The sequence below is a fragment of the Crassostrea angulata genome, chromosome 5 (genome assembly GCF_025612915.1).
Source record: "Crassostrea angulata isolate pt1a10 chromosome 5, ASM2561291v2, whole genome shotgun sequence".
NCBI lineage: Eukaryota > Metazoa > Mollusca > Bivalvia > Ostreida > Ostreidae > Magallana > Magallana angulata.
In genome coordinates, this window is record NC_069115.1 from 30,248,931 (window position 1) to 30,269,150 (window position 20,220).

The 20,220-nt window shown below is 33.1% G+C and overlaps 4 protein-coding genes across 4 annotated transcripts in view; 2 read left to right on the forward strand and 2 right to left on the reverse strand.

Annotated features, from left to right (window-relative positions):
- Nucleotides 1–20,220, forward strand: part of LOC128186104 (E3 ubiquitin-protein ligase RNF213-like) — a 166,975-nt gene that overhangs the window by 94,078 nt on the left and 52,677 nt on the right. The gene's annotated exons all lie outside the window — the stretch shown is intronic.
- Nucleotides 972–5,728, reverse strand: LOC128185295 (uncharacterized). Its single transcript, XM_052854926.1, has 5 exons — nucleotides 5,712–5,728; nucleotides 4,569–4,723; nucleotides 3,297–3,364; nucleotides 1,578–1,694; nucleotides 972–1,037 (listed from the first exon to the last, which is right to left on the reverse strand). Exons 1-5 carry the CDS (start codon nucleotides 5,726–5,728, stop codon nucleotides 1,017–1,019), a joined length of 378 nt encoding a protein of 125 aa, XP_052710886.1. The 3' UTR covers nucleotides 972–1,016.
- On the forward strand, nucleotides 5,946–12,595 carry LOC128186105 (acetyl-CoA acetyltransferase-like). Its single transcript, XM_052855836.1, has 9 exons — nucleotides 5,946–6,018; nucleotides 6,889–7,023; nucleotides 8,148–8,329; nucleotides 8,703–8,820; nucleotides 9,190–9,339; nucleotides 9,583–9,699; nucleotides 10,212–10,366; nucleotides 11,347–11,457; nucleotides 12,039–12,595. Exons 1-9 carry the CDS (start codon nucleotides 5,979–5,981, stop codon nucleotides 12,207–12,209), a joined length of 1,179 nt encoding a protein of 392 aa, XP_052711796.1. The 5' UTR covers nucleotides 5,946–5,978; the 3' UTR covers nucleotides 12,210–12,595.
- Nucleotides 12,739–14,193, reverse strand: LOC128186109 (multimerin-1-like). The gene is made up of 3 exons (XM_052855841.1): nucleotides 14,143–14,193; nucleotides 13,460–13,623; nucleotides 12,739–13,179 (listed from the first exon to the last, which is right to left on the reverse strand). Exons 2-3 carry the CDS (start codon nucleotides 13,614–13,616, stop codon nucleotides 12,794–12,796), a joined length of 543 nt encoding a protein of 180 aa, XP_052711801.1. The 5' UTR covers nucleotides 13,617–13,623; nucleotides 14,143–14,193; the 3' UTR covers nucleotides 12,739–12,793.

Sequence of the window (20,220 nt, forward strand, 5' to 3'; positions counted from 1 at the left end):
AAACTCCGAACTAGTGGGACGAAAACGAGATTCAATGTTACGTTTTCATATCTATAATCAAGACAACCGTACTCCATAGAAAAGTGAAAAAAAAGTGAGCAAGGTCACATACCCCACCCTCCCCCTTACTTGTCAATGCTTCAAATAATAAATTGCTAGTCACGCGTTACATACCGGAGCGTGAAATAAAGAGCATATATTTAAACTATGAAAAAATCATCAGATAAAGACTTCCTTCAGGTTCGCATATCTATTCCTTTGTCGAACACAAAGTAACAAGTTAAAAAAGACCGATATTCTCAGAGTTAATATAATCGGAATTTCCTGCACATCTACACATGATGTCCTAAATACAGTATACCTACGAAGATTCAAGAGAATCCTTGCAGCGGTTAAAGAGGAGTTCCGCTTTAAAAAAGCTATTCATTAATAATTCGATATGATTTATATAGGATCAAATTTTTAATTTCAAAAGGGCCTAAATTTCCAGAAATATAATGGAATCGGTTTTGCTGACATTTCGCAAATCTACTTATTGTGTTCTCAATACCTACGAAGTTTCAACAACATCCTTGCAGCGGTCAAAGAGGAGTTGAGCCCAAAAACTGTTCATTTATACTACATGTATATTCAGTAAAGGACAAAATTTTAAGTTAAAAATGGCAGAGTTTTTCATTAAAATTTAGAAACCGAATTTTTCTGGTATTAAGCTGCACATTAACACATTGTGCCCTAAATACCCTCAAATTTCAACATCCTTGCAAAGGTTTTAGAGGAGTTGCACTGGCCAATTCAAATAGTTTTGTAAGCAATAAAAATATTGCCATTTTCCCTTTACTAAATCCCTTTTACACCTTTTTCACATTAACAATTGAAGAAATAAAATTTTGTATCCAGTTTTACAAAATCTGATACAATTGCATGCTAACCCATTCGTGTTGCATGTATTTTTTATATAGACAAACAACCACTTCCTTTTTTTCCATTTATTTACAGCACAGAATACACCAACCACTTTAGAACATAATCATCTGTCCCTGTAAATGAAAAAAATAAAATAAATGTCAATACATGTATCAATCAACATTGAAAATACATATCCCACAGCTGCCTGATTTCTATATTTTAGAAATACGTGAACAACTTTTTCATAGTCTATTGGTAAATATATCCACGTAATAGAAAAACATTGTCCGAGTACCTCTTGTTTGGTCTACACATGTTTTTCTGTTAAGTTCATTTATCTATTAATTGACCAAATGAAATAGATACTTATACACGATATATATTATAAGTGTATCATATCTCTCAGACAAAAAAGCGACTAACTTGAAAACACACAAAATGTGTTCAAATGACTTAAAGTAATTTGAACACATTTTCCATATTTTCAAAAACTTTCACATTGAATTCCTATTTTCAGTAACTTTGTCAATGTTGCTAATATTCTGCCTCTTTTATTTCTGCAATAGGTATATTTCAATAAAGAATATCTGGAACCTGAATGAACCTACAATCTTCTCATAGAGAAAACAAATTGTGAAATCAAATTAATGTATAATTAATGGATTACATACCTTTCTCTTCTTTTCTCCTCCCAACTCGAAGTGCTTACATCTTTTAATGGCCAGCTGTTTTCTGTATTTACATTCTGTGCATTCTAACCTTAGTACAATCTTTCTCGTAATTTTAGCCTGAAAATCAAGAGATGTTTTAATTAGTGCATATACAGCAGTATTTTTTTCAAAAAATAAAAATATTGCATGTTCCAAATCTTGGCAAATCTTTCTGTAGGAGAGAGTCTCTTGATTACTTCCATCATTTTTATAATTACTGTATACATTTATGTGTTACTAATCTTATACGAGGTGAAATAAAATTAAAACATTTTTATCATTTAGTACATTTTACATAACTGAAAAAGACTTTGGTGAATAATTTGTAGCAATCAACTTTTTCAATGGCACTAGACAGCCCACCAATAAATATCACCATAAAGTCTTGAGTATAGTCCACAGCCAAAATTTGATCAAAGTGGGGGATACGCATTATACATGAAAACAAAATTTTAATGACCCATCTTTTAAGGGAATGTTTCTAGATACTGCGAGAGTTTGACTACCGATATTGCATGGCGTGCAAATTCTATGGATTACATTTTACTTATTTTGTCAAAAATACTAAATCTTTAATAATTCAATTTCCATGTATCATTGTATTGTATCATTATAAAAATGTTCAAATCAGTGTATTGGCTATCATGTAATTTAACCCCCTGCTGACTTGTCATGTGTTCAGTGTTTCACAATTCTGATGAATTATGCACTTGTCTCCTGTCGGACTTCACTGCTGAGTACTGGACCATGTTATACTTATGATAATGCGACTAAAAACTTTTCAATTTATTTGGTGTCCAGATATGCAGTTTTCGTTTCAAGATGGACTCTGTTAAATTAGATTGAATATTTGTACAACTTGGTTATAACAGTATGCAACAAACAAACATTTCTTGTGAATGTTCATTTTAACGCAATAAAAAAGACAGGACTATAATTATTAATTGAAAAATTCCTTGGATCTTCTATTTTAGTTAGATCCACGAGTGTAAGTGCTTGGAATACATTATCAATGCATGTACATAGGTGAATTTTCATTTAAAAATCTTGATTGAACCATTGGGGATTGTGTATCATGTACAATCCCTGCAACATTCTACTTTCCCATTTTCCGTGTGCTCATAGCGCATTCACTTGCACTCTCTGCTACGATCTTTTTGCGCTAACCGTTTACAAAGTGATAACCTTGCGCTCACCGTTTGTTCAGCATCATTTATCATTAGTCATATAATATTTTATTTAGGCTGACAACTATACATACATGTAGTTTATTTGTTAATTTTTTCCTGATTACCGGTATTGACAAATACAATAAAAGGAAAATTCCTGAGGCACTCTGAATAGGTCGTTTATCTTGCGTTCAAATTGTTCACCGTACGATCACCATTTACTTTGCGCTCATGTTTGCACTCTGTATTCGCTCACCGTTCATAAGCGTTCACCAAATTCTGATCAGCGTGCGCATATGGGAAAGTAGAATGTTTCAGGGACTGTACAAGTGCATACTACATCACACAAGACTTTACAAAAATGTAAAGACATAAATCAATGACAATAGAATTTAGTTTACATCAAACCTCATGCAGCCAATTTAAAAAGGCAATGGACTTTTGGTACATCTTTTTTGCAAATACTGGTTACATGATGTTGTTTAAATGGTTCTACTGTTTTAAAACGTACCTTTTTTCGGAAGATAACCTTTGTCTGACCTCCAAAACCACTCTGTTTTCGGTCGTATCTTCTCTTTCCTGAGGAAATAACAAACAAAATTCATATCAACTTTACTTTAAAAATCTATAGCTGCATTCCAAATCCTGATAAAGCTAGATCGTCAACAAAAGTTGACAACAACAGACCTACCATAAAAATTTGATAAATGATATTTTATAATAGCCATAAACCGTCATGTAAAAAAGAAAACTCTCAATTTTTCTTGCAAAGTTATTGATATACAGTAGTCTTAAAAGGTGATGACCATCAAGCCCTCTTAAGGCCTAAAAAAAAAAAGGTTTGTTTCCGCTTTCCCGACCGACCCTAACTTAAACCCGCCGACCCAAAATTTTTTTTCGAGTTTTTTCGTAAATTTCCGTTTTTATCAGTTTTTTGTTAAAATTTCGTTTTTATCCGATTTAAAAATTTATTGTGTCCTCCAAATTTAAGTCGTAAAAACGCTTATAGAACTTATTGAGATGTCATCAGTGTTGTGTAGATGTTTGTTATTTACAAATGGCAGCACATGTCGTGCCAGTTGAGCTCGAGAAATGTTCCCAGCAGCCGGGGAGAAAGTTCATCACATCATTTAGATAATGACAACAAATACTTGTTTTTTTTTATCTTACCCAGTTTAATAGATAAATGGTTTAATATGCACAATTGAACAGATGGAGAGGGAAAAAAAAAAGATTAAAAAAAAAAAAAAAGCCGACCGACCGACCCTAATTTTTTTCAGCCTGAAAGCGGAAACAAACCTATTTTTTTTTTAGACCTAATAAGTATATTGTAGAAGCAGAATTATTCGTTGGGGATTTAATTTCGTTATTTTCGTTGGCAGTACATGTATAAATCAACGAAATTAAACCCATGACAATTTTTTAGCCCAAGTATTAATGATTACAAAGAGATTAAGATATGACAAAATTACATACCAACGAAATTTTATTTTGTTAAAAAACAACAAAAATTTTGACCCAATGAAAATATGAGCTTCTACAGTATATGCATTATACTGCACAAAACAACGGAAGTAAATATTAAGTAAGCAATACACAAAAGGCCAAAGGACCATGTGCTTTATTCTCAGTAATGTGAGAATTGTAATAGGGTGTTGAGGACTATATATTGAAAGCAATTAACAGAAAGAAAACACCAAAAATTAAATGATCAATACCGAAGAAACTTTCGACCAATTAAAGAGGGAAAATAATGAAGACAAAATCCATGTATTGTACTCACCCTGAGCATAAAGGGAGGCTTTTCCGGTCTTGTACTGGGTCACCTTATGGAGGGTGTGCTTTTTGCACTTTTTACCCTTGCAAAAGGTCTTCCTCGATTTTGGTACGTTGACCTGCGTGAATAAAAAGCGAAAATGAATCAGAGTTGAACTATATCTTCATCATTTATGCAATACTACACAAATCCATGTTATAAGTGTTTTGTTATTTTTTTTAAAATATATATTCTTGATAGAAAAAATAATGTTTCAGTCAGCCTTACTTTATACCTAGGTCTACAATTTTAGTTATATAATTGTTTCCAAATATAATACAATTATACTCTTAACATATCAGCTGTAAGTACATAATGGTAATTAAACCTTCAAAATGATTTTTGCATAAGTAGTTTAAAATGCACATTTCACACATCAATATACACCAATAATAAATCTAACTTTCATTCAATTACATATGCAATATTATATAAATTTTGCAATTGCAAATGTGACGTATGACAAATTTGATGAACATTTTATGAAAATATTCTTGCAATGAGCAAAATGTTTCAATTCCTTTAAAGGTAATGCAACAATTACAAGTAAATCTGAACATATTTCAAGCATTGATGTCAATGTCACTGATCATTTTACAGAATTAGCAAGAAAATTTAGCATTCCATACCAATTTTAGAATGCATTATAAATCTGAGAGAACTCATTTGAAGTAATTTGCCCTAAGAAACGTTCTGTTCCAGAAAACCTGATGATGAACATGTATAATTTTCCAGTACTGGTTGTATTTAATCATCCAACCATCATTGTGCACATTCATTTAATTATTCAGTTAAATACAAGTGTATTATGTTTAGTTTTGAAGGTAACAACTGGTAGCTACATGTATATTCGGACCAGAAATGTTTTGACTATGCCAATGATGTTTATGATCATCTCTACCTGCTACTTTGTCGTGTTTGACCGATATACATGTACATTTTTAATAACATAGCGTAATGAAAACATAAGAAACCTGATTGCATTGAATGGTAATTCTAGAGATCAAACATCATACTATATACACTGAACTAAACGTTCCATCACGAAATGTATTGACTAACTTTCAATACTCAAATATGATTTAACATGAATGCAAATCTTGGATTTACTCGATTATAAAAGTCATTGAGAGTCCCTTAGTTTGTAATCTTTACTTCTAAAGTGACATTAAGCTAGTTTAGCGGGATGATGACAATAGATTTACTATCATCCGTAAGATTCTCGTGTATTTACCATTTTTGATAGTAGAAAAAGGAAGTACTTATTGCGTATGCGCAAGATATCGGAATCTCACAAGTGTTTCTCGGCATCGATTAAGTATTATGAAAATTGAAAGCGTCTTAGCTACACTGATTTTAAATCGAAAGTAGAATATTATGGACGTTGTGATTGTTGCTGCTGTTCGAACTCCAGTTGGTTAGAATGATATTTGATATATTGAAGATAGTTTAGTTTATTTAATCAGGAAAACATTTTGTTCGTTACAGTTTCCAAACAATTCATTTTCTTGTAATTTCTGTAGTTGTCACCGAAAACTAGCTCACCGGCGCGGCGATGTCCACAAGTGCTTTATCCTGGCGACATCGTGGTTACGCGTTTCCGATAGTCTAAAACTAGATCTAAACGCTGCGTCTAATAATTGTCTTTAACATGTACATACATGTTACACAGCTTAAAATTATGTCAATTACCTCTATACCTTTCTGCCACATTTATCGTAAAACTATGTCTTAAAAATATGTCATGTAATGTGTCTAGCCAGGCATTTTACATATAGAATTGTATAGAATAAAAGGATGTGTACGAATTCAATGTTATTTTATTTGTAATAGATAAACAAATAACTTTCCACTCACACAGAACATGAAAGGATGGCGTAATTTTTTTAATCTGGAAATTATATATACAATCTTAATTATTGACGCTGTAATAAAACATGCACAAAGTTTATTTTGTTAATTGTTACATCAAAATCTCAACTGACGTCATTGAAAAACGTTGACTCTAGCTGACGTGGATAGCGTCGATTTTGAAGAAGTGGCAAAATAATTAAAATACTTCAAAACATTATTCTAAGGATCCATTTACTAAAAATATTTTCTATGATAAGAAATTTTTCTGAATATAAAACATTGCATGATAACTTGTACATTTGATCATTTTACTCTGCATTTGCGTTTTACGACAATAATGCGCAATACCCTGCACAGAGGGTGCAAAATTTTAAACCAGCGACCTTTAATGCTGTGTTTATATTAAATTGTGTTTTTGCGATTCATTTTGAAGGGTCCTTCTGTGGTGGGTTGTCTACCCTTCCAGCCCATGACCTAGGAACCATCTGTATCAAAGAGGCCTTAGGCCGAGCAGGCATCAAGGGGGAGAATGTGTCTGAGGTTATACTAGGACAGGTTCTGACTGCAGGTACTTGTACATGTATAAAGAAAAAGATACTCGACAGGTGTAATTTCGATCTAATTTCATATTAATTTGTTTAAGAATCACTAGTGACTTTTCTCTTGCTCTTTCTATGATATATGGTTTAGCTCAAATTTTGATTAAATTTAAATTTCTATTATTTTTTAAAGGATTAATACATGTACCTGAAAGTGTAATTGTAATACACATGTACATGTATTAATCATTTAAAAAATAATACTTTTCGTATTCAAAGGTTCACGCAGATAAATTTGTGGTGAAAATTTTCATTCAATGTTTTAAGAAATATGATACAAATATGGTAGACATGCAATGACTTTAACGTATATATAATGAACATGCATGGCTGCTATTCTGCTCATTACAATACAGGGTTGTCTCTAAGACCCAGGAGGTTGGGAATTTCCCCGCCTAAAGTGACGTAATTACCCGGCTATTATTGCATTTCAAACACTATCTAGCTATTAAAGCTAGACCTCCAGATCCCCTTCTACTTTTTTATTTCTCCCTTCTACCTCAATTTTTAGAGACAACCCTGCAATACATGTATTTTTATTTTAATTATGAGAAAATGAAAGCTAGTTACATACATGTACTAGAAATGTCGTCGTCGGATACCCACGGGGGATCGCATCTTTTATCATCGTCGGATACCCATGGGTGATTGCATCTTTTACTTAAAAGACTTGATCACCTGTGGGTATCCGACGATGTAGAAATGTGTGTGATATACCTACATGAAACATATATACATAAATTAAAATGCCAATCAGGCCAAAATAAGATTATTGTTTGTTTGAATTGCCTCCTGCCTCAATGAAATACCCCCTGCTGGTAAAATTTTATTTGCAAAAAATTTGGAATTTTTAAAAAAAATGTTTTTCTTGCAATGTTTACATAGTTACAAGTTCATTCAGGTTTTTGTTTTCTACCAAAATTTGATAAGCTGAACTTACAGTTTGAAATATAAAATAAATTCCCCCACTCCCTCCTCAGTCCTGTGTCTGGAAACCCCCCAGGCAGAAATTCCAAACAAACATTATTTTTTATGGATGGCCCACCAGCAGTTGTGATTAAGCTAACAAATGCACCCTGTTGCTTGTTCCCAGGTCAAGGCCAGAACCCTGCTAGAAAGGCCAGCATCAATGGAGGGGTGCCCATACATGTGCCGTCCTGTGGGGTCAACATGTTGTGTGGGTCAGGCCTGAGGGCAGTGGTTCTGGGCTACCAGGCCATCAAGACGGGGGATGCAGACATCGTGGTGGCAGGGGGACAGGAGAATATGAGCTTGGTGTGTTGATTTGTATACTGATAATGTAGCACTGTGGAATCATTAAAATCAGTGGTGGCTCCCCTTCATCAAAGAATTTACATATTTAGACAACATGGAACACAGTATTAATTCAGTAATTTTGTCGAGTAAATCCACAAAATTAGAAATACCTGAAATTATGTCCCCATGAACCTGTGAAAAACTGACAATCTGCAAAAGATTGGTCTACCAGAATTTTTATGATTCCACAGAATATTTACTTGCAATATTTTTGGAAATTAATTAAAGAGGAGTCAGGTTGGTTATTGATCCATCAAAATATGTTCAGCTGTGAAAAATGATAAAAATAATAAATAAATATATTAATTTAACAAATTTTTGTACTATGAAGGCTCCTCACTGCATTCACATGAGGAATGGAGTCAAATTTGGAGACACTTCACTTACAGACACAATGATGAGTGATGGCCTCACAGATACCTTTAATCAGTATCACATGGGAATTACAGGTAAAATCTGTCAAGCCAATTAGAAAATACTACCAACATTGGGGCTCTAAACTAGTGCCAATTTTTTTAAAACATTGGTTTAATGTAAAATTAAACTTTTTACGAGAAGGGGAGAAATTAATTGGAAAAAAATATTTGCGCCATTATTCATTAGTGAAATGACTATAACCTATTTATCATATTTGGGAGAAACACAATTATATCACTGAAAAGCATTACAAATTTGGTTTATCTTGAATTTATGTACATGCATGTGTATATTATATTGTATTCTTACTTCATGCAAATTACACCGAGAACTAAAGAAATAAAAATTCAGTTTTGTATTTCAATTCTTTGAAATGTTGACTGTTGATCTTATTTTAAAAGCTGAAAACGTGGCGAAGAAATACAGTGTATCCAGAGAAGAACAAGACCTTTTTGCACTTAATTCTCAGCAGAAATGTGAGGCTGCACAGAATGCTGGGTATTTCAATGAAGAAATAGTTCCTGTTTCCATAACAACCAGACAAGGAACAAGTAAAGTTCATAGAATTATGAACCTCAATGAGAATTTTTAATGCTAATTTTAATTAGCACTTGTCAACATGTGTCTCTTTTGCATTTGGATTATTTTTTTGGTGTTGTTGTTTGACTTTTTCTAAAAACAAAAATCAGTTATGGTAGAATGTAAATGTCATGTTGAATGTCAACAGGCAAAACATGTTTCTCTTGAATTAAACCATGAAAATCTTGAAACACAAATTGTCATTTTTTTTCCAGAGGTTGTAAATAAGGATGAATTTCCAAGGCAGGGATGCTCAATAGAAGCACTACAGAAACTAAGACCAGCTTTTGTTAAAGATGGAACAGGAACGGTAACTGCTGGAAATGCTTCTGGTAACCACATCATCCTGGTTGTTTATTTACATCATTCTTAAGGGAAAGGCGAATACATGTATTTATCCTAATAAAAATTTTTAAGTTTTGCATATTAGATATGTACTATTTGCAAGCAACAGTACCATTTACATGTTATGGCAGATAAATCACAATACATGTAGGAGAAATTCTCACCTAACGGACAAGTACCCAACATGTTCATTTGTGAAACCTTCCTTTTGTTAATGTACAAATCCAAGTTTAAGTTTCATGTAATTTGATTAAATTATTAGAGGATTAACCATATTTGTTCATTATAATGATTCTACAGTTTTTAAGACACTGCAAACTTGGAGTATTGAACCTGTAGGCATCAATATGCATTAAACATATGTTGGTTTAGGGTAAACATTGTCAAAAATTCATGACATGAGAAAACAAGAAATTAATGGATGTGACATTAAGATAAAACTTTGAATGGACTAATATTGTGAAGAGTTTTTGGTTAAGATGTTGGTGTGAATTTGCAGGTTTAAATGACGGGGCAGCTGTCTGTGTATTGATGAGTGCTGAAGAAGCCAGAAACAGATCCTTACAACCTTTATGTAGGATTGTATCATGGGCACAGGCTGGGGTGGATCCAGCCATTATGGGAATGGGACCAGTGGATGCCACCAGAAAAGCAGTGAGTTGCAGTATGATTTGTAGTCATAAGGAATTTCTTTGGTGAAACTATATATGAATGTATAGTCAACTAACTTGTCGAATGACTGAGTTGTGTAGTCGCACAGTTGTATAAAAGTGTATGTACATACCAAAAAACATTATAGGGGTGGTGATGTTGAGGGCTCAAATGCAAGGAAGAAAAGCAAAGAACACATACTAAATGTGCAAAAGAAAAATACCAAAATATATTTACCCTTAACACTCATTATAAAATTTCATTTGATACAAATATAAAACAATTGTGACGTTTAACATTATATTAAAAAAAGTGGGGGGGGGGGGGGGGGGGGGAGATGGGGGGGTTATGGTGGATTGTTGGATGAACATCATGCGCGGATCTAGAAGGGAGGTTAGTGGAGTCTGAACCCCTCCCTGGAATATCCAATCATAAAATTGCCAAAATTAGGCCAATATAGAAAACATAAAAAACTCAATTATTTCTTGGACCCCCTTCACTATTCCCCATGAAAAACAACGAATGAACATGCCATTCTCTACCACACCTTGATTTTACCAAACAGCAAACACAATTGTTCCTAAACATAACTTAAAAAATTGAAATATATATAGTGATAATGAAAATTGGAGTCATAGGTTTATTAGCCCCCCCCCCCCCCCCCCCACCCCCCATGAATTAGGTATTATTTCATTTGGAGAAAACATTTCGTTGAGTAAGTTAGGTTTTATTTGGAGTTATAGGTATACTAGACCCCCCCCCCCCCCCTTTTTTTTTGCTTGTCAAGATTTCTGATGATCAGTCTAGCCCCCTCCCCCAAACATTTAATTTGCTTCCAACGCAACTGCAGTTAAGATTGCCAATGAAATTTACTTCAAAAAGAGAAAAGACCTGTTTCATTGGTTTATAATTTTTAAATTTTGTGTAAAAAGTGTCTGAACGTAACAGTCTTCTTCTTATGTTTTGCTTTTAAATGTAAACAGCTGGAAAAAGCACACTGGTCAATCAATGATGTAGATCTACTGGAGCTCAATGAAGCCTTTGCGGCTCAGTCTGTGGCAGTCGTTAAAGAACTGGGATGTGATCCCTCAAAGGTAAGGCCTAAATGGTTCAGTTATTGTGACTTGATAGATATGTTTCATAAAGCAAGATAACTTCAATATTTTACTGAGCTGGTCTCAAATTGTATGTTATCTGTACTAATCTGAAATTCTTTCATCACAATAGCTAAGTGTGTGTTTATTTGCAGTACTCACATTTATAATTATTCATTAATGTATGTGACCTATGAACTTACATATTGAATGCTTTGGTACACCTATAAATATTTCAGTTGATCTACATGAGGCAATTACATGTACATATAGTTCAAAGCACTAGCTATATACTTAATATTCCTTATGTTTTATTCTAGTGCTTTATTCCATTGCTTTGCATCAAATTAAGAGAATTTGAAATCATGAAGGCTCAACATTTATTATAATGTTGTATTAATGTTCAAAAATGTCAGGTAGATAATAGCGAGTTTTTAAAATCTGTTAATGGTGCTTTTTGTGATTTTACAAAACTTGGAAATGTAATTCCTCACATTTAATTAGGAACCTACAGTACATGTACATGAAGAGTGTACACAAGTTGCTTTATCATGACAGCAATGAAACTCAATTATTTATAGGTAAACACATCTGGAGGTGCTATTGCTATAGGACACCCAATAGGAGCGTCTGGTGCCAGGATCCTAGTGACATTGCTCTACGCTCTGAAACGGACAGGCAAGAAAAGGGGTGTGGCCGCTCTCTGTGTGGGCGGGGGGATGGGGATAGCCCTGTGTGTGGAGCGGATTTGATGTCATTAGTCATCCAGAACTAGCTGCTCAGTTCAGTGATAGTTTTCCATATTATAATGATATATTTAAAGCTGTAATTTTTTTTGTATACATATCAAGCTGTTCGGAGACTGTATATTTTTTTTAAACACATGTACATGTACATAGCCGTTGTTTTTTTTTTTATTGTTTACATTGTACTTTTAAAAATCACCAGTGTTTGTCCAAAATATTCCTGAATGCATAATCTGTACTGTAATAGTATTTACTTCCATGATGCGATTCCATTATCAGCATTCTTTTTTGTCCTGGTCGAAGACCAGTCACTTGTATACAATCATATATTTTCTCGATGAAGTAATATTATTTTACATAACAGCCAACATGTATTAAAAATTTGACTGACATGCTTTTCCTGTTTGTGTTTGAACATTTTCAATTATTTGAAAGAGAGATTTGAAGCTGCCAGTGAAATGACAAAGTAAGTCTTGGCTTTATCTTTCACTTGTTTAGTTTCATGTATTTGGTAAAAAAGAAGAACACCATGATATATATTTTACATGCATATCTCTTTATTGTTCTATAATCCAATGCTGATACAGTGTTCAGTTGATTTTCCATCCAGCAAAAGACGAGTATGTGCCGTACAAATACACACTGGAAGAGGCAGTCACAAGCCAAACTTGGTCGCCTTTGTTAAGCCACACTGTGACGGTAGCACCGCATTGTTGGTAGGTTTTCTGACAATGTACCTGATGGTAGGTGCTGCCATTTTTCACCAGTCTGGTTTGCCCATAATAGCTAGAGTGGAGGCCAAGGCTCCAAGTGAAGACATACAGACCTTCGGATGGGGCGGTGAAGCGGTAGTTGCCGCTGTTGAAACCACTGCCGTAGTTGACCTTTACACTGTTAAATTGTAGGACGGACCCAGAACTGTAGGATTTGGTGCTCGACAGAACGGCCATAAATGCTATTGAATTTTTATGGGAACCTTTTCAAAGAAAATAATTTTTGTTTTATATTCATGTAGCTTTAATAACTTTCAAATCCATCTTAACGTAAAGATTTGTTTTAATTTAAAATCGTATTCGGGTATAATTGTATTAAATTAGAATTTGTAAAAGAAAACGTTTGTTTAAAACATAAATGCAGAACACATAATTATTATGCACATACACCTTGAGCTTTTTACGAAATTGGGACTTCATTTTTTTTTAATGTTGAGGAAATCGTTGAGCCTATGTACAATACATGTTAAAGTTGACAGTTACCTATGTCCCCAACCTTGGAGGCCAAGTCAAGACCGTGTTGCAGCGTCTCCGCCTGTTTAGACATGATGGCAAACAGACTCTTTCCTTGGACAGGACCAGTCGGTGCCAGGATAAGCAACACACACGTCGACACGCACGTTAGAGTTGTAGGCTTCATTGTTAAACTGCTAATTAAGAATGAAAGAGTTTTGACGTTATAAAAAACAACTTTTTTAAGATCAGACGACACATTCCCCCCAAAGAAATGATAATTTTTTTTTTCAAATTTTCAACTACCTGATAATATACGAAGTAAAGTTCTTATTATTCATTATCATTTAAAATGATAAAAACTTTAAAATATATATCCATTTATGCCAAAAATATTTATATCAGCAATTCAAATTTATTTTCAATAATATTATATAGGAAATTGCATACTCTAGTACCTTGTGCCAATGCCATGTTAGGTACCCTATTGTTTGCAAAAAAGTTTGTCAAAGAAGCGGTAAACCAAAAGAAAATTCCCGGAAAAAGCTTTTTAAAATTGAGGAACGTGTCGTCTGACCTTAAGACAAATTTTGTTCATTTCTTTTTGTTCAATTTTATAAATCTTTATTCTTTAGCAAAATGTGAAAAATTAATGCATATTTAATAAATACGCATTAAATTTTTACATTTCATCATAATTTGACGAGTCTTACCTCTTTCGCCTGTGAATTCAATCAATTAAGATTTGGCATACAGAATCAAGGGGTATTTATACTTTTTGCCTAATTAATATTAAAATGGCATTTCTAGCTCACCTGAGCTTAAGACTACTACACGGCATTCAACATTAAAGAATACCATGAACGAACAGTATTAAAGGTTTTGTATCTGTTGATGAGTTTTTTTTAGATATTGACAATTATAAATTATGCAGATAAGATAAAGCAATAAAGACAGACAGCCATTATAAGATAGAAGCTGGTTTCATATTCACCGACCAAATTATAGAAATCAGTAAGGTTTCTATAATCAATTAGCAATGTTCTGTGACAGAAAGGTTTGCATTTGATTGGTTTTTGTATGAATTAAGAGCAATTTTTTTTTCAAACAAACAATCTTGTTCTGTTTTTTCCCCCCAAAGAATATTAGATATTTTTATTTAAAGTTTTTAACGTATACTAATATTCGTAAAACCGATTTGTAGTGAGATGATACCGATTTATGTTAATATGTTGGAGGAAAAGATGGAGGCTTCAATTATTGAAGTATATGTTGAAGAAACAATCTTTAAAAAACTCTTGAAATTATTATACAGTTGTTGATTGGGGTCGAGGGCAACTGTTGCCCTTGACCCCAATCAACAACTGTTTTGTTATACCCCTTCTAATTAATAACACGTTTTCGCGGAATGTGACGTCACCGGTCAACAGTCTTTTTTAACAGTTCCAATCTAACAGTTCCAGTCTAACAGTCAAAATGCTGGACTTTTTTTCGTATAGAATTATATAGTAACTGTTTTACAGGGGTATAAGAAATCATTTTATGTTTTACTCAAATAATCATAACAAATTTTCGATTGCTTTGGTTAAACTTTACATCCTACCTGTAAAATGTAATTTAATTCAATTAAATTAATAAATACCAGGTGAGCTTTGATGCATGTTGGCCCCTGTCTTACACTATAATGCATGTGCTGGTAATTAAATTCGATCTTGAATACTGTTGAAAACAAATACAGTACTGTTTGTCATGCAATTTTGCAATTTCCAGAGACCTGACGATCTGTTGACTGATTGAATTGATTTTTTAATTTAGTTGTGTGTTACATTTACTGTGCGAAGGTTAATCCAAAAGTTATGTTAGACAATGCACTGTGTTTCTAATGGGCGCTGCATTATAGACAAATTATAATATCAGAACTTGGACAATCACATTTTTAACTCAATTAATATATATATATATATATATATATATATATATATATATATATATATATATATATATATATATATATATATATATATATATATATATATATATTAATGTTTTTAACGTCATTTAAAAATATACGTGATATTGGCGCGATATCAAGTTACGTCTTCTTATTTCTTATTTCAGGCTAAATATTGCACAGATTAAGATTTGAACAAACTCTAAACAACAAGTACTTTAACACAGATAAAATAATGTAAACTTTTTTCTAATTATTTCTAAAATTAAGGAAACGTTACTATTATTGCGAGGTTAGCTTTGTCTCTAGATCAAGGAATAATCATGGCAATGTTTTCTTATGGACTAGATTTAATGAATTTATTACATCAAGCCTAGAATCCAGAAATAACGACGCCAGCGTGCGGCAACTATCCTCATCTTGCACTATATATTTTTTCTTTAGGAGTAATTATAATCATTTTGCATTGAGATATGATTTAAAAATAGGTAGATATTTCAAAATTTGAGTTTTCATTTGGTATCTTTACGCTTTGGTCGCTTTATCGATTTTATCGCATCTGTGACAGTACTCGTGCAACGTGTTGTACAATAAAATGAAAGTAGATGTATAATTTATACTAATGAGACATATGATATAAGGTGTTTTTTCATACGCAGATTTAGAGATGGTGTGTAAGGGGGAGGGGGCGTATACAAGTTACTACATCCCCTCCCCTATTTAAATTACGCGTTTTTTTTTGTTCTTTTTGGAAAAAAGGGGGGGGGGGGTCCTAGAAAATTATCAGTATGATAAAAAACACCGATTAAAACGTCTTTAGATACTGCGTTCCCTGGTTTGTATGACGAGAACCATGACATGGTTTTACTCGTATGCTACAAATGAGTTATGCAATTTTGACAAGTTTGAAAAATCGATATAAAAGATAAATGCTATAGAAATAGCATAGTACTGTTACATGTAATGTAATGCATATTAAAATAAACATCAATACCTGTCCAATACTAGCATATTATATTTTTGTTATTGTGGATAAAAAGGCTGACACAGAAATAAAAATTAGATTTGATCTACTAGATCATTAAATTATGAATTAAAAATTCAATTCTGGTTGTAGCGCGGCATTTGATTGGATAGAAAAAAATTATTAAACTTGTATGACCTGGTTTGCTTGACACAAGACACGTCACAATGCACCAACGTCAAAAAACGTACTAATCCGCTTTACGTTATGTTTGAATTTTGAACAGATTAAAATCATTTTTTACAGGAAAATGCACTCAATTTGTACTGTAAAGTACAGAAAATTTAATCATAAGGAATGAACTCAATGTCTTCCCAAGTTCTTCGCGGATTATAAAGTGTAAACTGCCCCAACCCAGGTTATACTCGTATAACCTGGGTAGACATTGACTTCATGTTAAATATACAGTGGGCTCCGGGTATAACGGGATATTACGAGGTACCGCTTACAGCTTTTACATATATTTATTTCATTACCACTTTTTTTATAAACGTTATTTGGAATGTCAAAAAAAACAAAAAAACAAAAACAAAACAAAACAAACCGATCACGTATCACCTTTGGAAATGCCAACCTCGGATATACATGTAACGAGCATCGGTTATAACGAGACATTAAATGATGTCGGGATCCAGAGCATCTTGTTATGCCCAGAAGCCACTCTATTTACACATTCCAGTGTCTTTGCCTATGAAAACACTAAAAATAGATTTGGTCATGTGTTGTCCAATACCTTTCATCAATGACTATTTTGATATTTAATTGTACAAATCCTAAAATATTTAAATATATAATTTAAATTACATTTTTCAGTGCCTTTGCCTGTGATAGCACTACGTATCGATTTTGTACTCTACACACAATTCAATTGACGTGTAATTGGTGTGCAAGCCGGGTTTGCTTATTTATATTCAAAAATTTAATCGTACAATTGCTGAAACTATATAAATACAACTAATAAGAATTCACTTTTTGAATAATATGAAGTGATAATTTCGGTCGGGGATTGATCAAATCTGTCATAAGCCCCTCGGTGTTTATTGGGTTTGATCACGCCCCGAACAAAATTATCGCCCAATAATTCTCAAAGAATGATTCACATTTCCTTAAATATGTAATAAGAAATAATTCTTTGAATATTATAAGGATATTATGATCAAATACGGTCGGTTTATCAAACTTATCATAAAGCTTTTCGGACTTTATTGGTTTTGACCACCCCGACCGTATTTGATCACCTCATTAATATTCAAAGAATGATTACTTACTCCTTAACAAATAAGGTGGAGCTTATAAAAAGCCACTGACAAAAAATCATAAACTATGAGATCAAATCATGTCTTCTCCGTTTCAATGTTTGCAAAAGATTTCTGGGCGAATAACTATTGAATCAAGGAGAATATATTAGTCTAGTAGAGCTTTTTATGAACCTTTAATATAATTATTGGGGTTTTTTTCATGCCGTTGATAAACCCATATGGTAATATATCTTTGCTAGTACATCTGTTTTCAATAGTTATTTTTTAGATTATGATAAATCTATAACTAACTTAAGGATCTCGTTTATAACCATTAGTTCATCGGTTTCTTTAAAAGTACATGTATTAGTTGAGATTTTCTTTTAGATTTTAACTATCTTAACAATTTAAGAAAGAAACCTTTTTAAAACCTCGTTGTGAATTTAAAAGAGAAACCCTTTTGTATACCGACATTATCGGCGGAACGAGAATATCCCCCTTCCACCTTGATCTTGAATACTTTACGGTACATGTAATATGAAGTCGAAACACAACTGTGTAAAAATAATAAAAAGAAATGTAAGATATTGTAAATATTAAGTTTGAGTATGGATGCCTATAGTCCAAGTTTTTATCAGGTATATTTGTTAGTCAGTAAGACTGCAATGAGCAGGACGTCATGTGCAGTACGATCCTTTCACTGTTTACAGTGACACAGCAGTGAGGTTCCTTATACGTTGTAGAGAATTCAAGTTTGATCATAAAGAATTTTCAATAGTTAAATATATTTCCTTCTTTGAAATTCAAAGCTTGAGAGAATAAAAAATGTTTTTTTTTTTTATAAAAATGTTCATTTGGACGAATCTCTGAATTGTTGGCTTAAGTTTTAATGGGTTATCACACAACGTTGATAATTGACATGACATAGAAAGGTTCAGAATTTCGTAATACACCCACCCACCCACCCACACGCACGCACGCACGCACACGCGCACACGCACACACACACACACACACACACACACACACAACTTGGAAGGTCTATTTCTTTGTTTAAATTGTGCGGTTTAAGAAATGAAGATAATAATTTTTAATTAATAAAAATTATTATCTTCATTTTTATCATTTAATAAAACTTTTTCAAATCAAAAAATGTGAAGTGTCATTGATCAAAAATGTAAATAATGTAAATGAAGCGGCGCGTATGAATACAAAACAACAACAGCAACAATATTCAAAATGGATGCGCCTTCAGCTGATGCAGAGGTATATTGAACTGAATTTAATGGATTAAACACAAATAGTGAGTTAAAATCTGAACCGACTGAATTGAAAACGAAAGGAAAATACATGCGATAGCTTGTGGTATTATTCACTGTGCAGAAAAACTCGTAATAAAACTAGTTTTCATGTGAGATCGGTGGAAAATGCAACTGGACATAACCATCCAAGGAGAGGCGATCGTGGACGAAAATGTCGACAAAGAATAGTATGTATAAGCGACTTCTGTAAACGTTGTGGTAACTAGATAGCCAGTGATGTATACTTAAATGGTATACAAGTATCTGCCGCTTGGAATGCGCCGAGGGGGTGGTGCATTGTACTCATAACGCTGCTTATTCTGAATTTCTGATGACCGATCATGTAGGGTACTGTGTAAATTTAAAAATCATCGTTACCAAATTTGAACAGCAGTGTTACCGTGAAATATGTTCGTTATAATTATTCTGGAAAAGGAACAGCCAGCCTCGCAGTAATGTTGATTGATCTCAAGCAGACGAAATCGTGAGAAGACGCTTATAATTTTCTATTTCGTGAATAAGATATTGTGTTTTGTTTATTTTTGAAGGTTAGACTTTCAAGTTTTTATGTTCATGAAGTTGTATTTTGTTTTCTGACAATAAAACAGACACAACTTTACACTTCGTTGACAGTGTTTATTTTGGAAATTCCCGTTCTATAAATAGTGTTAGATCAGAAAAGTTGAGAAAAGTAGATCCGGTGTAATGAAGAATAATGACCCCCGTAGAATATTGACCGGGGGTCATTTTTCTACGTAGAAAAATGACCCCCCGGTCATTATTTTACGCAGAAAAATGACCCCCCGGTCATTATTCTACGTAGAAAAATGACCCCTTTGCCTGAAGAATAAATGTCATTTTCATAAAAATGAGCACACTCCACATGAAGAAAAGTGACCCCTGTAGAATAATGACCCCCTTGTAGATTAAAGTTTTTCAGTATATTTTTTTTATTATTTGTGAAATAGTCTTTACATTATTGTAATTTTTACTGCTGAAGTTTACAAAGAGTAACAGAAATTATAATTCATATTCCAATAAACTTAAAGTGAAAGAAGGGGTATATACTAGAAAATAAAAATCCTTTCGTTATAACAAGATATTGACGTACTGCATCGGGGTATGGTTGTCATCTTAACAATTACATTTACATGGTGGTCGGTGTTCGGATAGGGCCGCTTCGACCTTAGGGCGAAGATGCGAAGTTGCAAAGGCGATAGTGCGAAGGCGAAAGAGCAAAAGTGCGAAGATGCGACGACGAAGCGCGAAGATGTGAT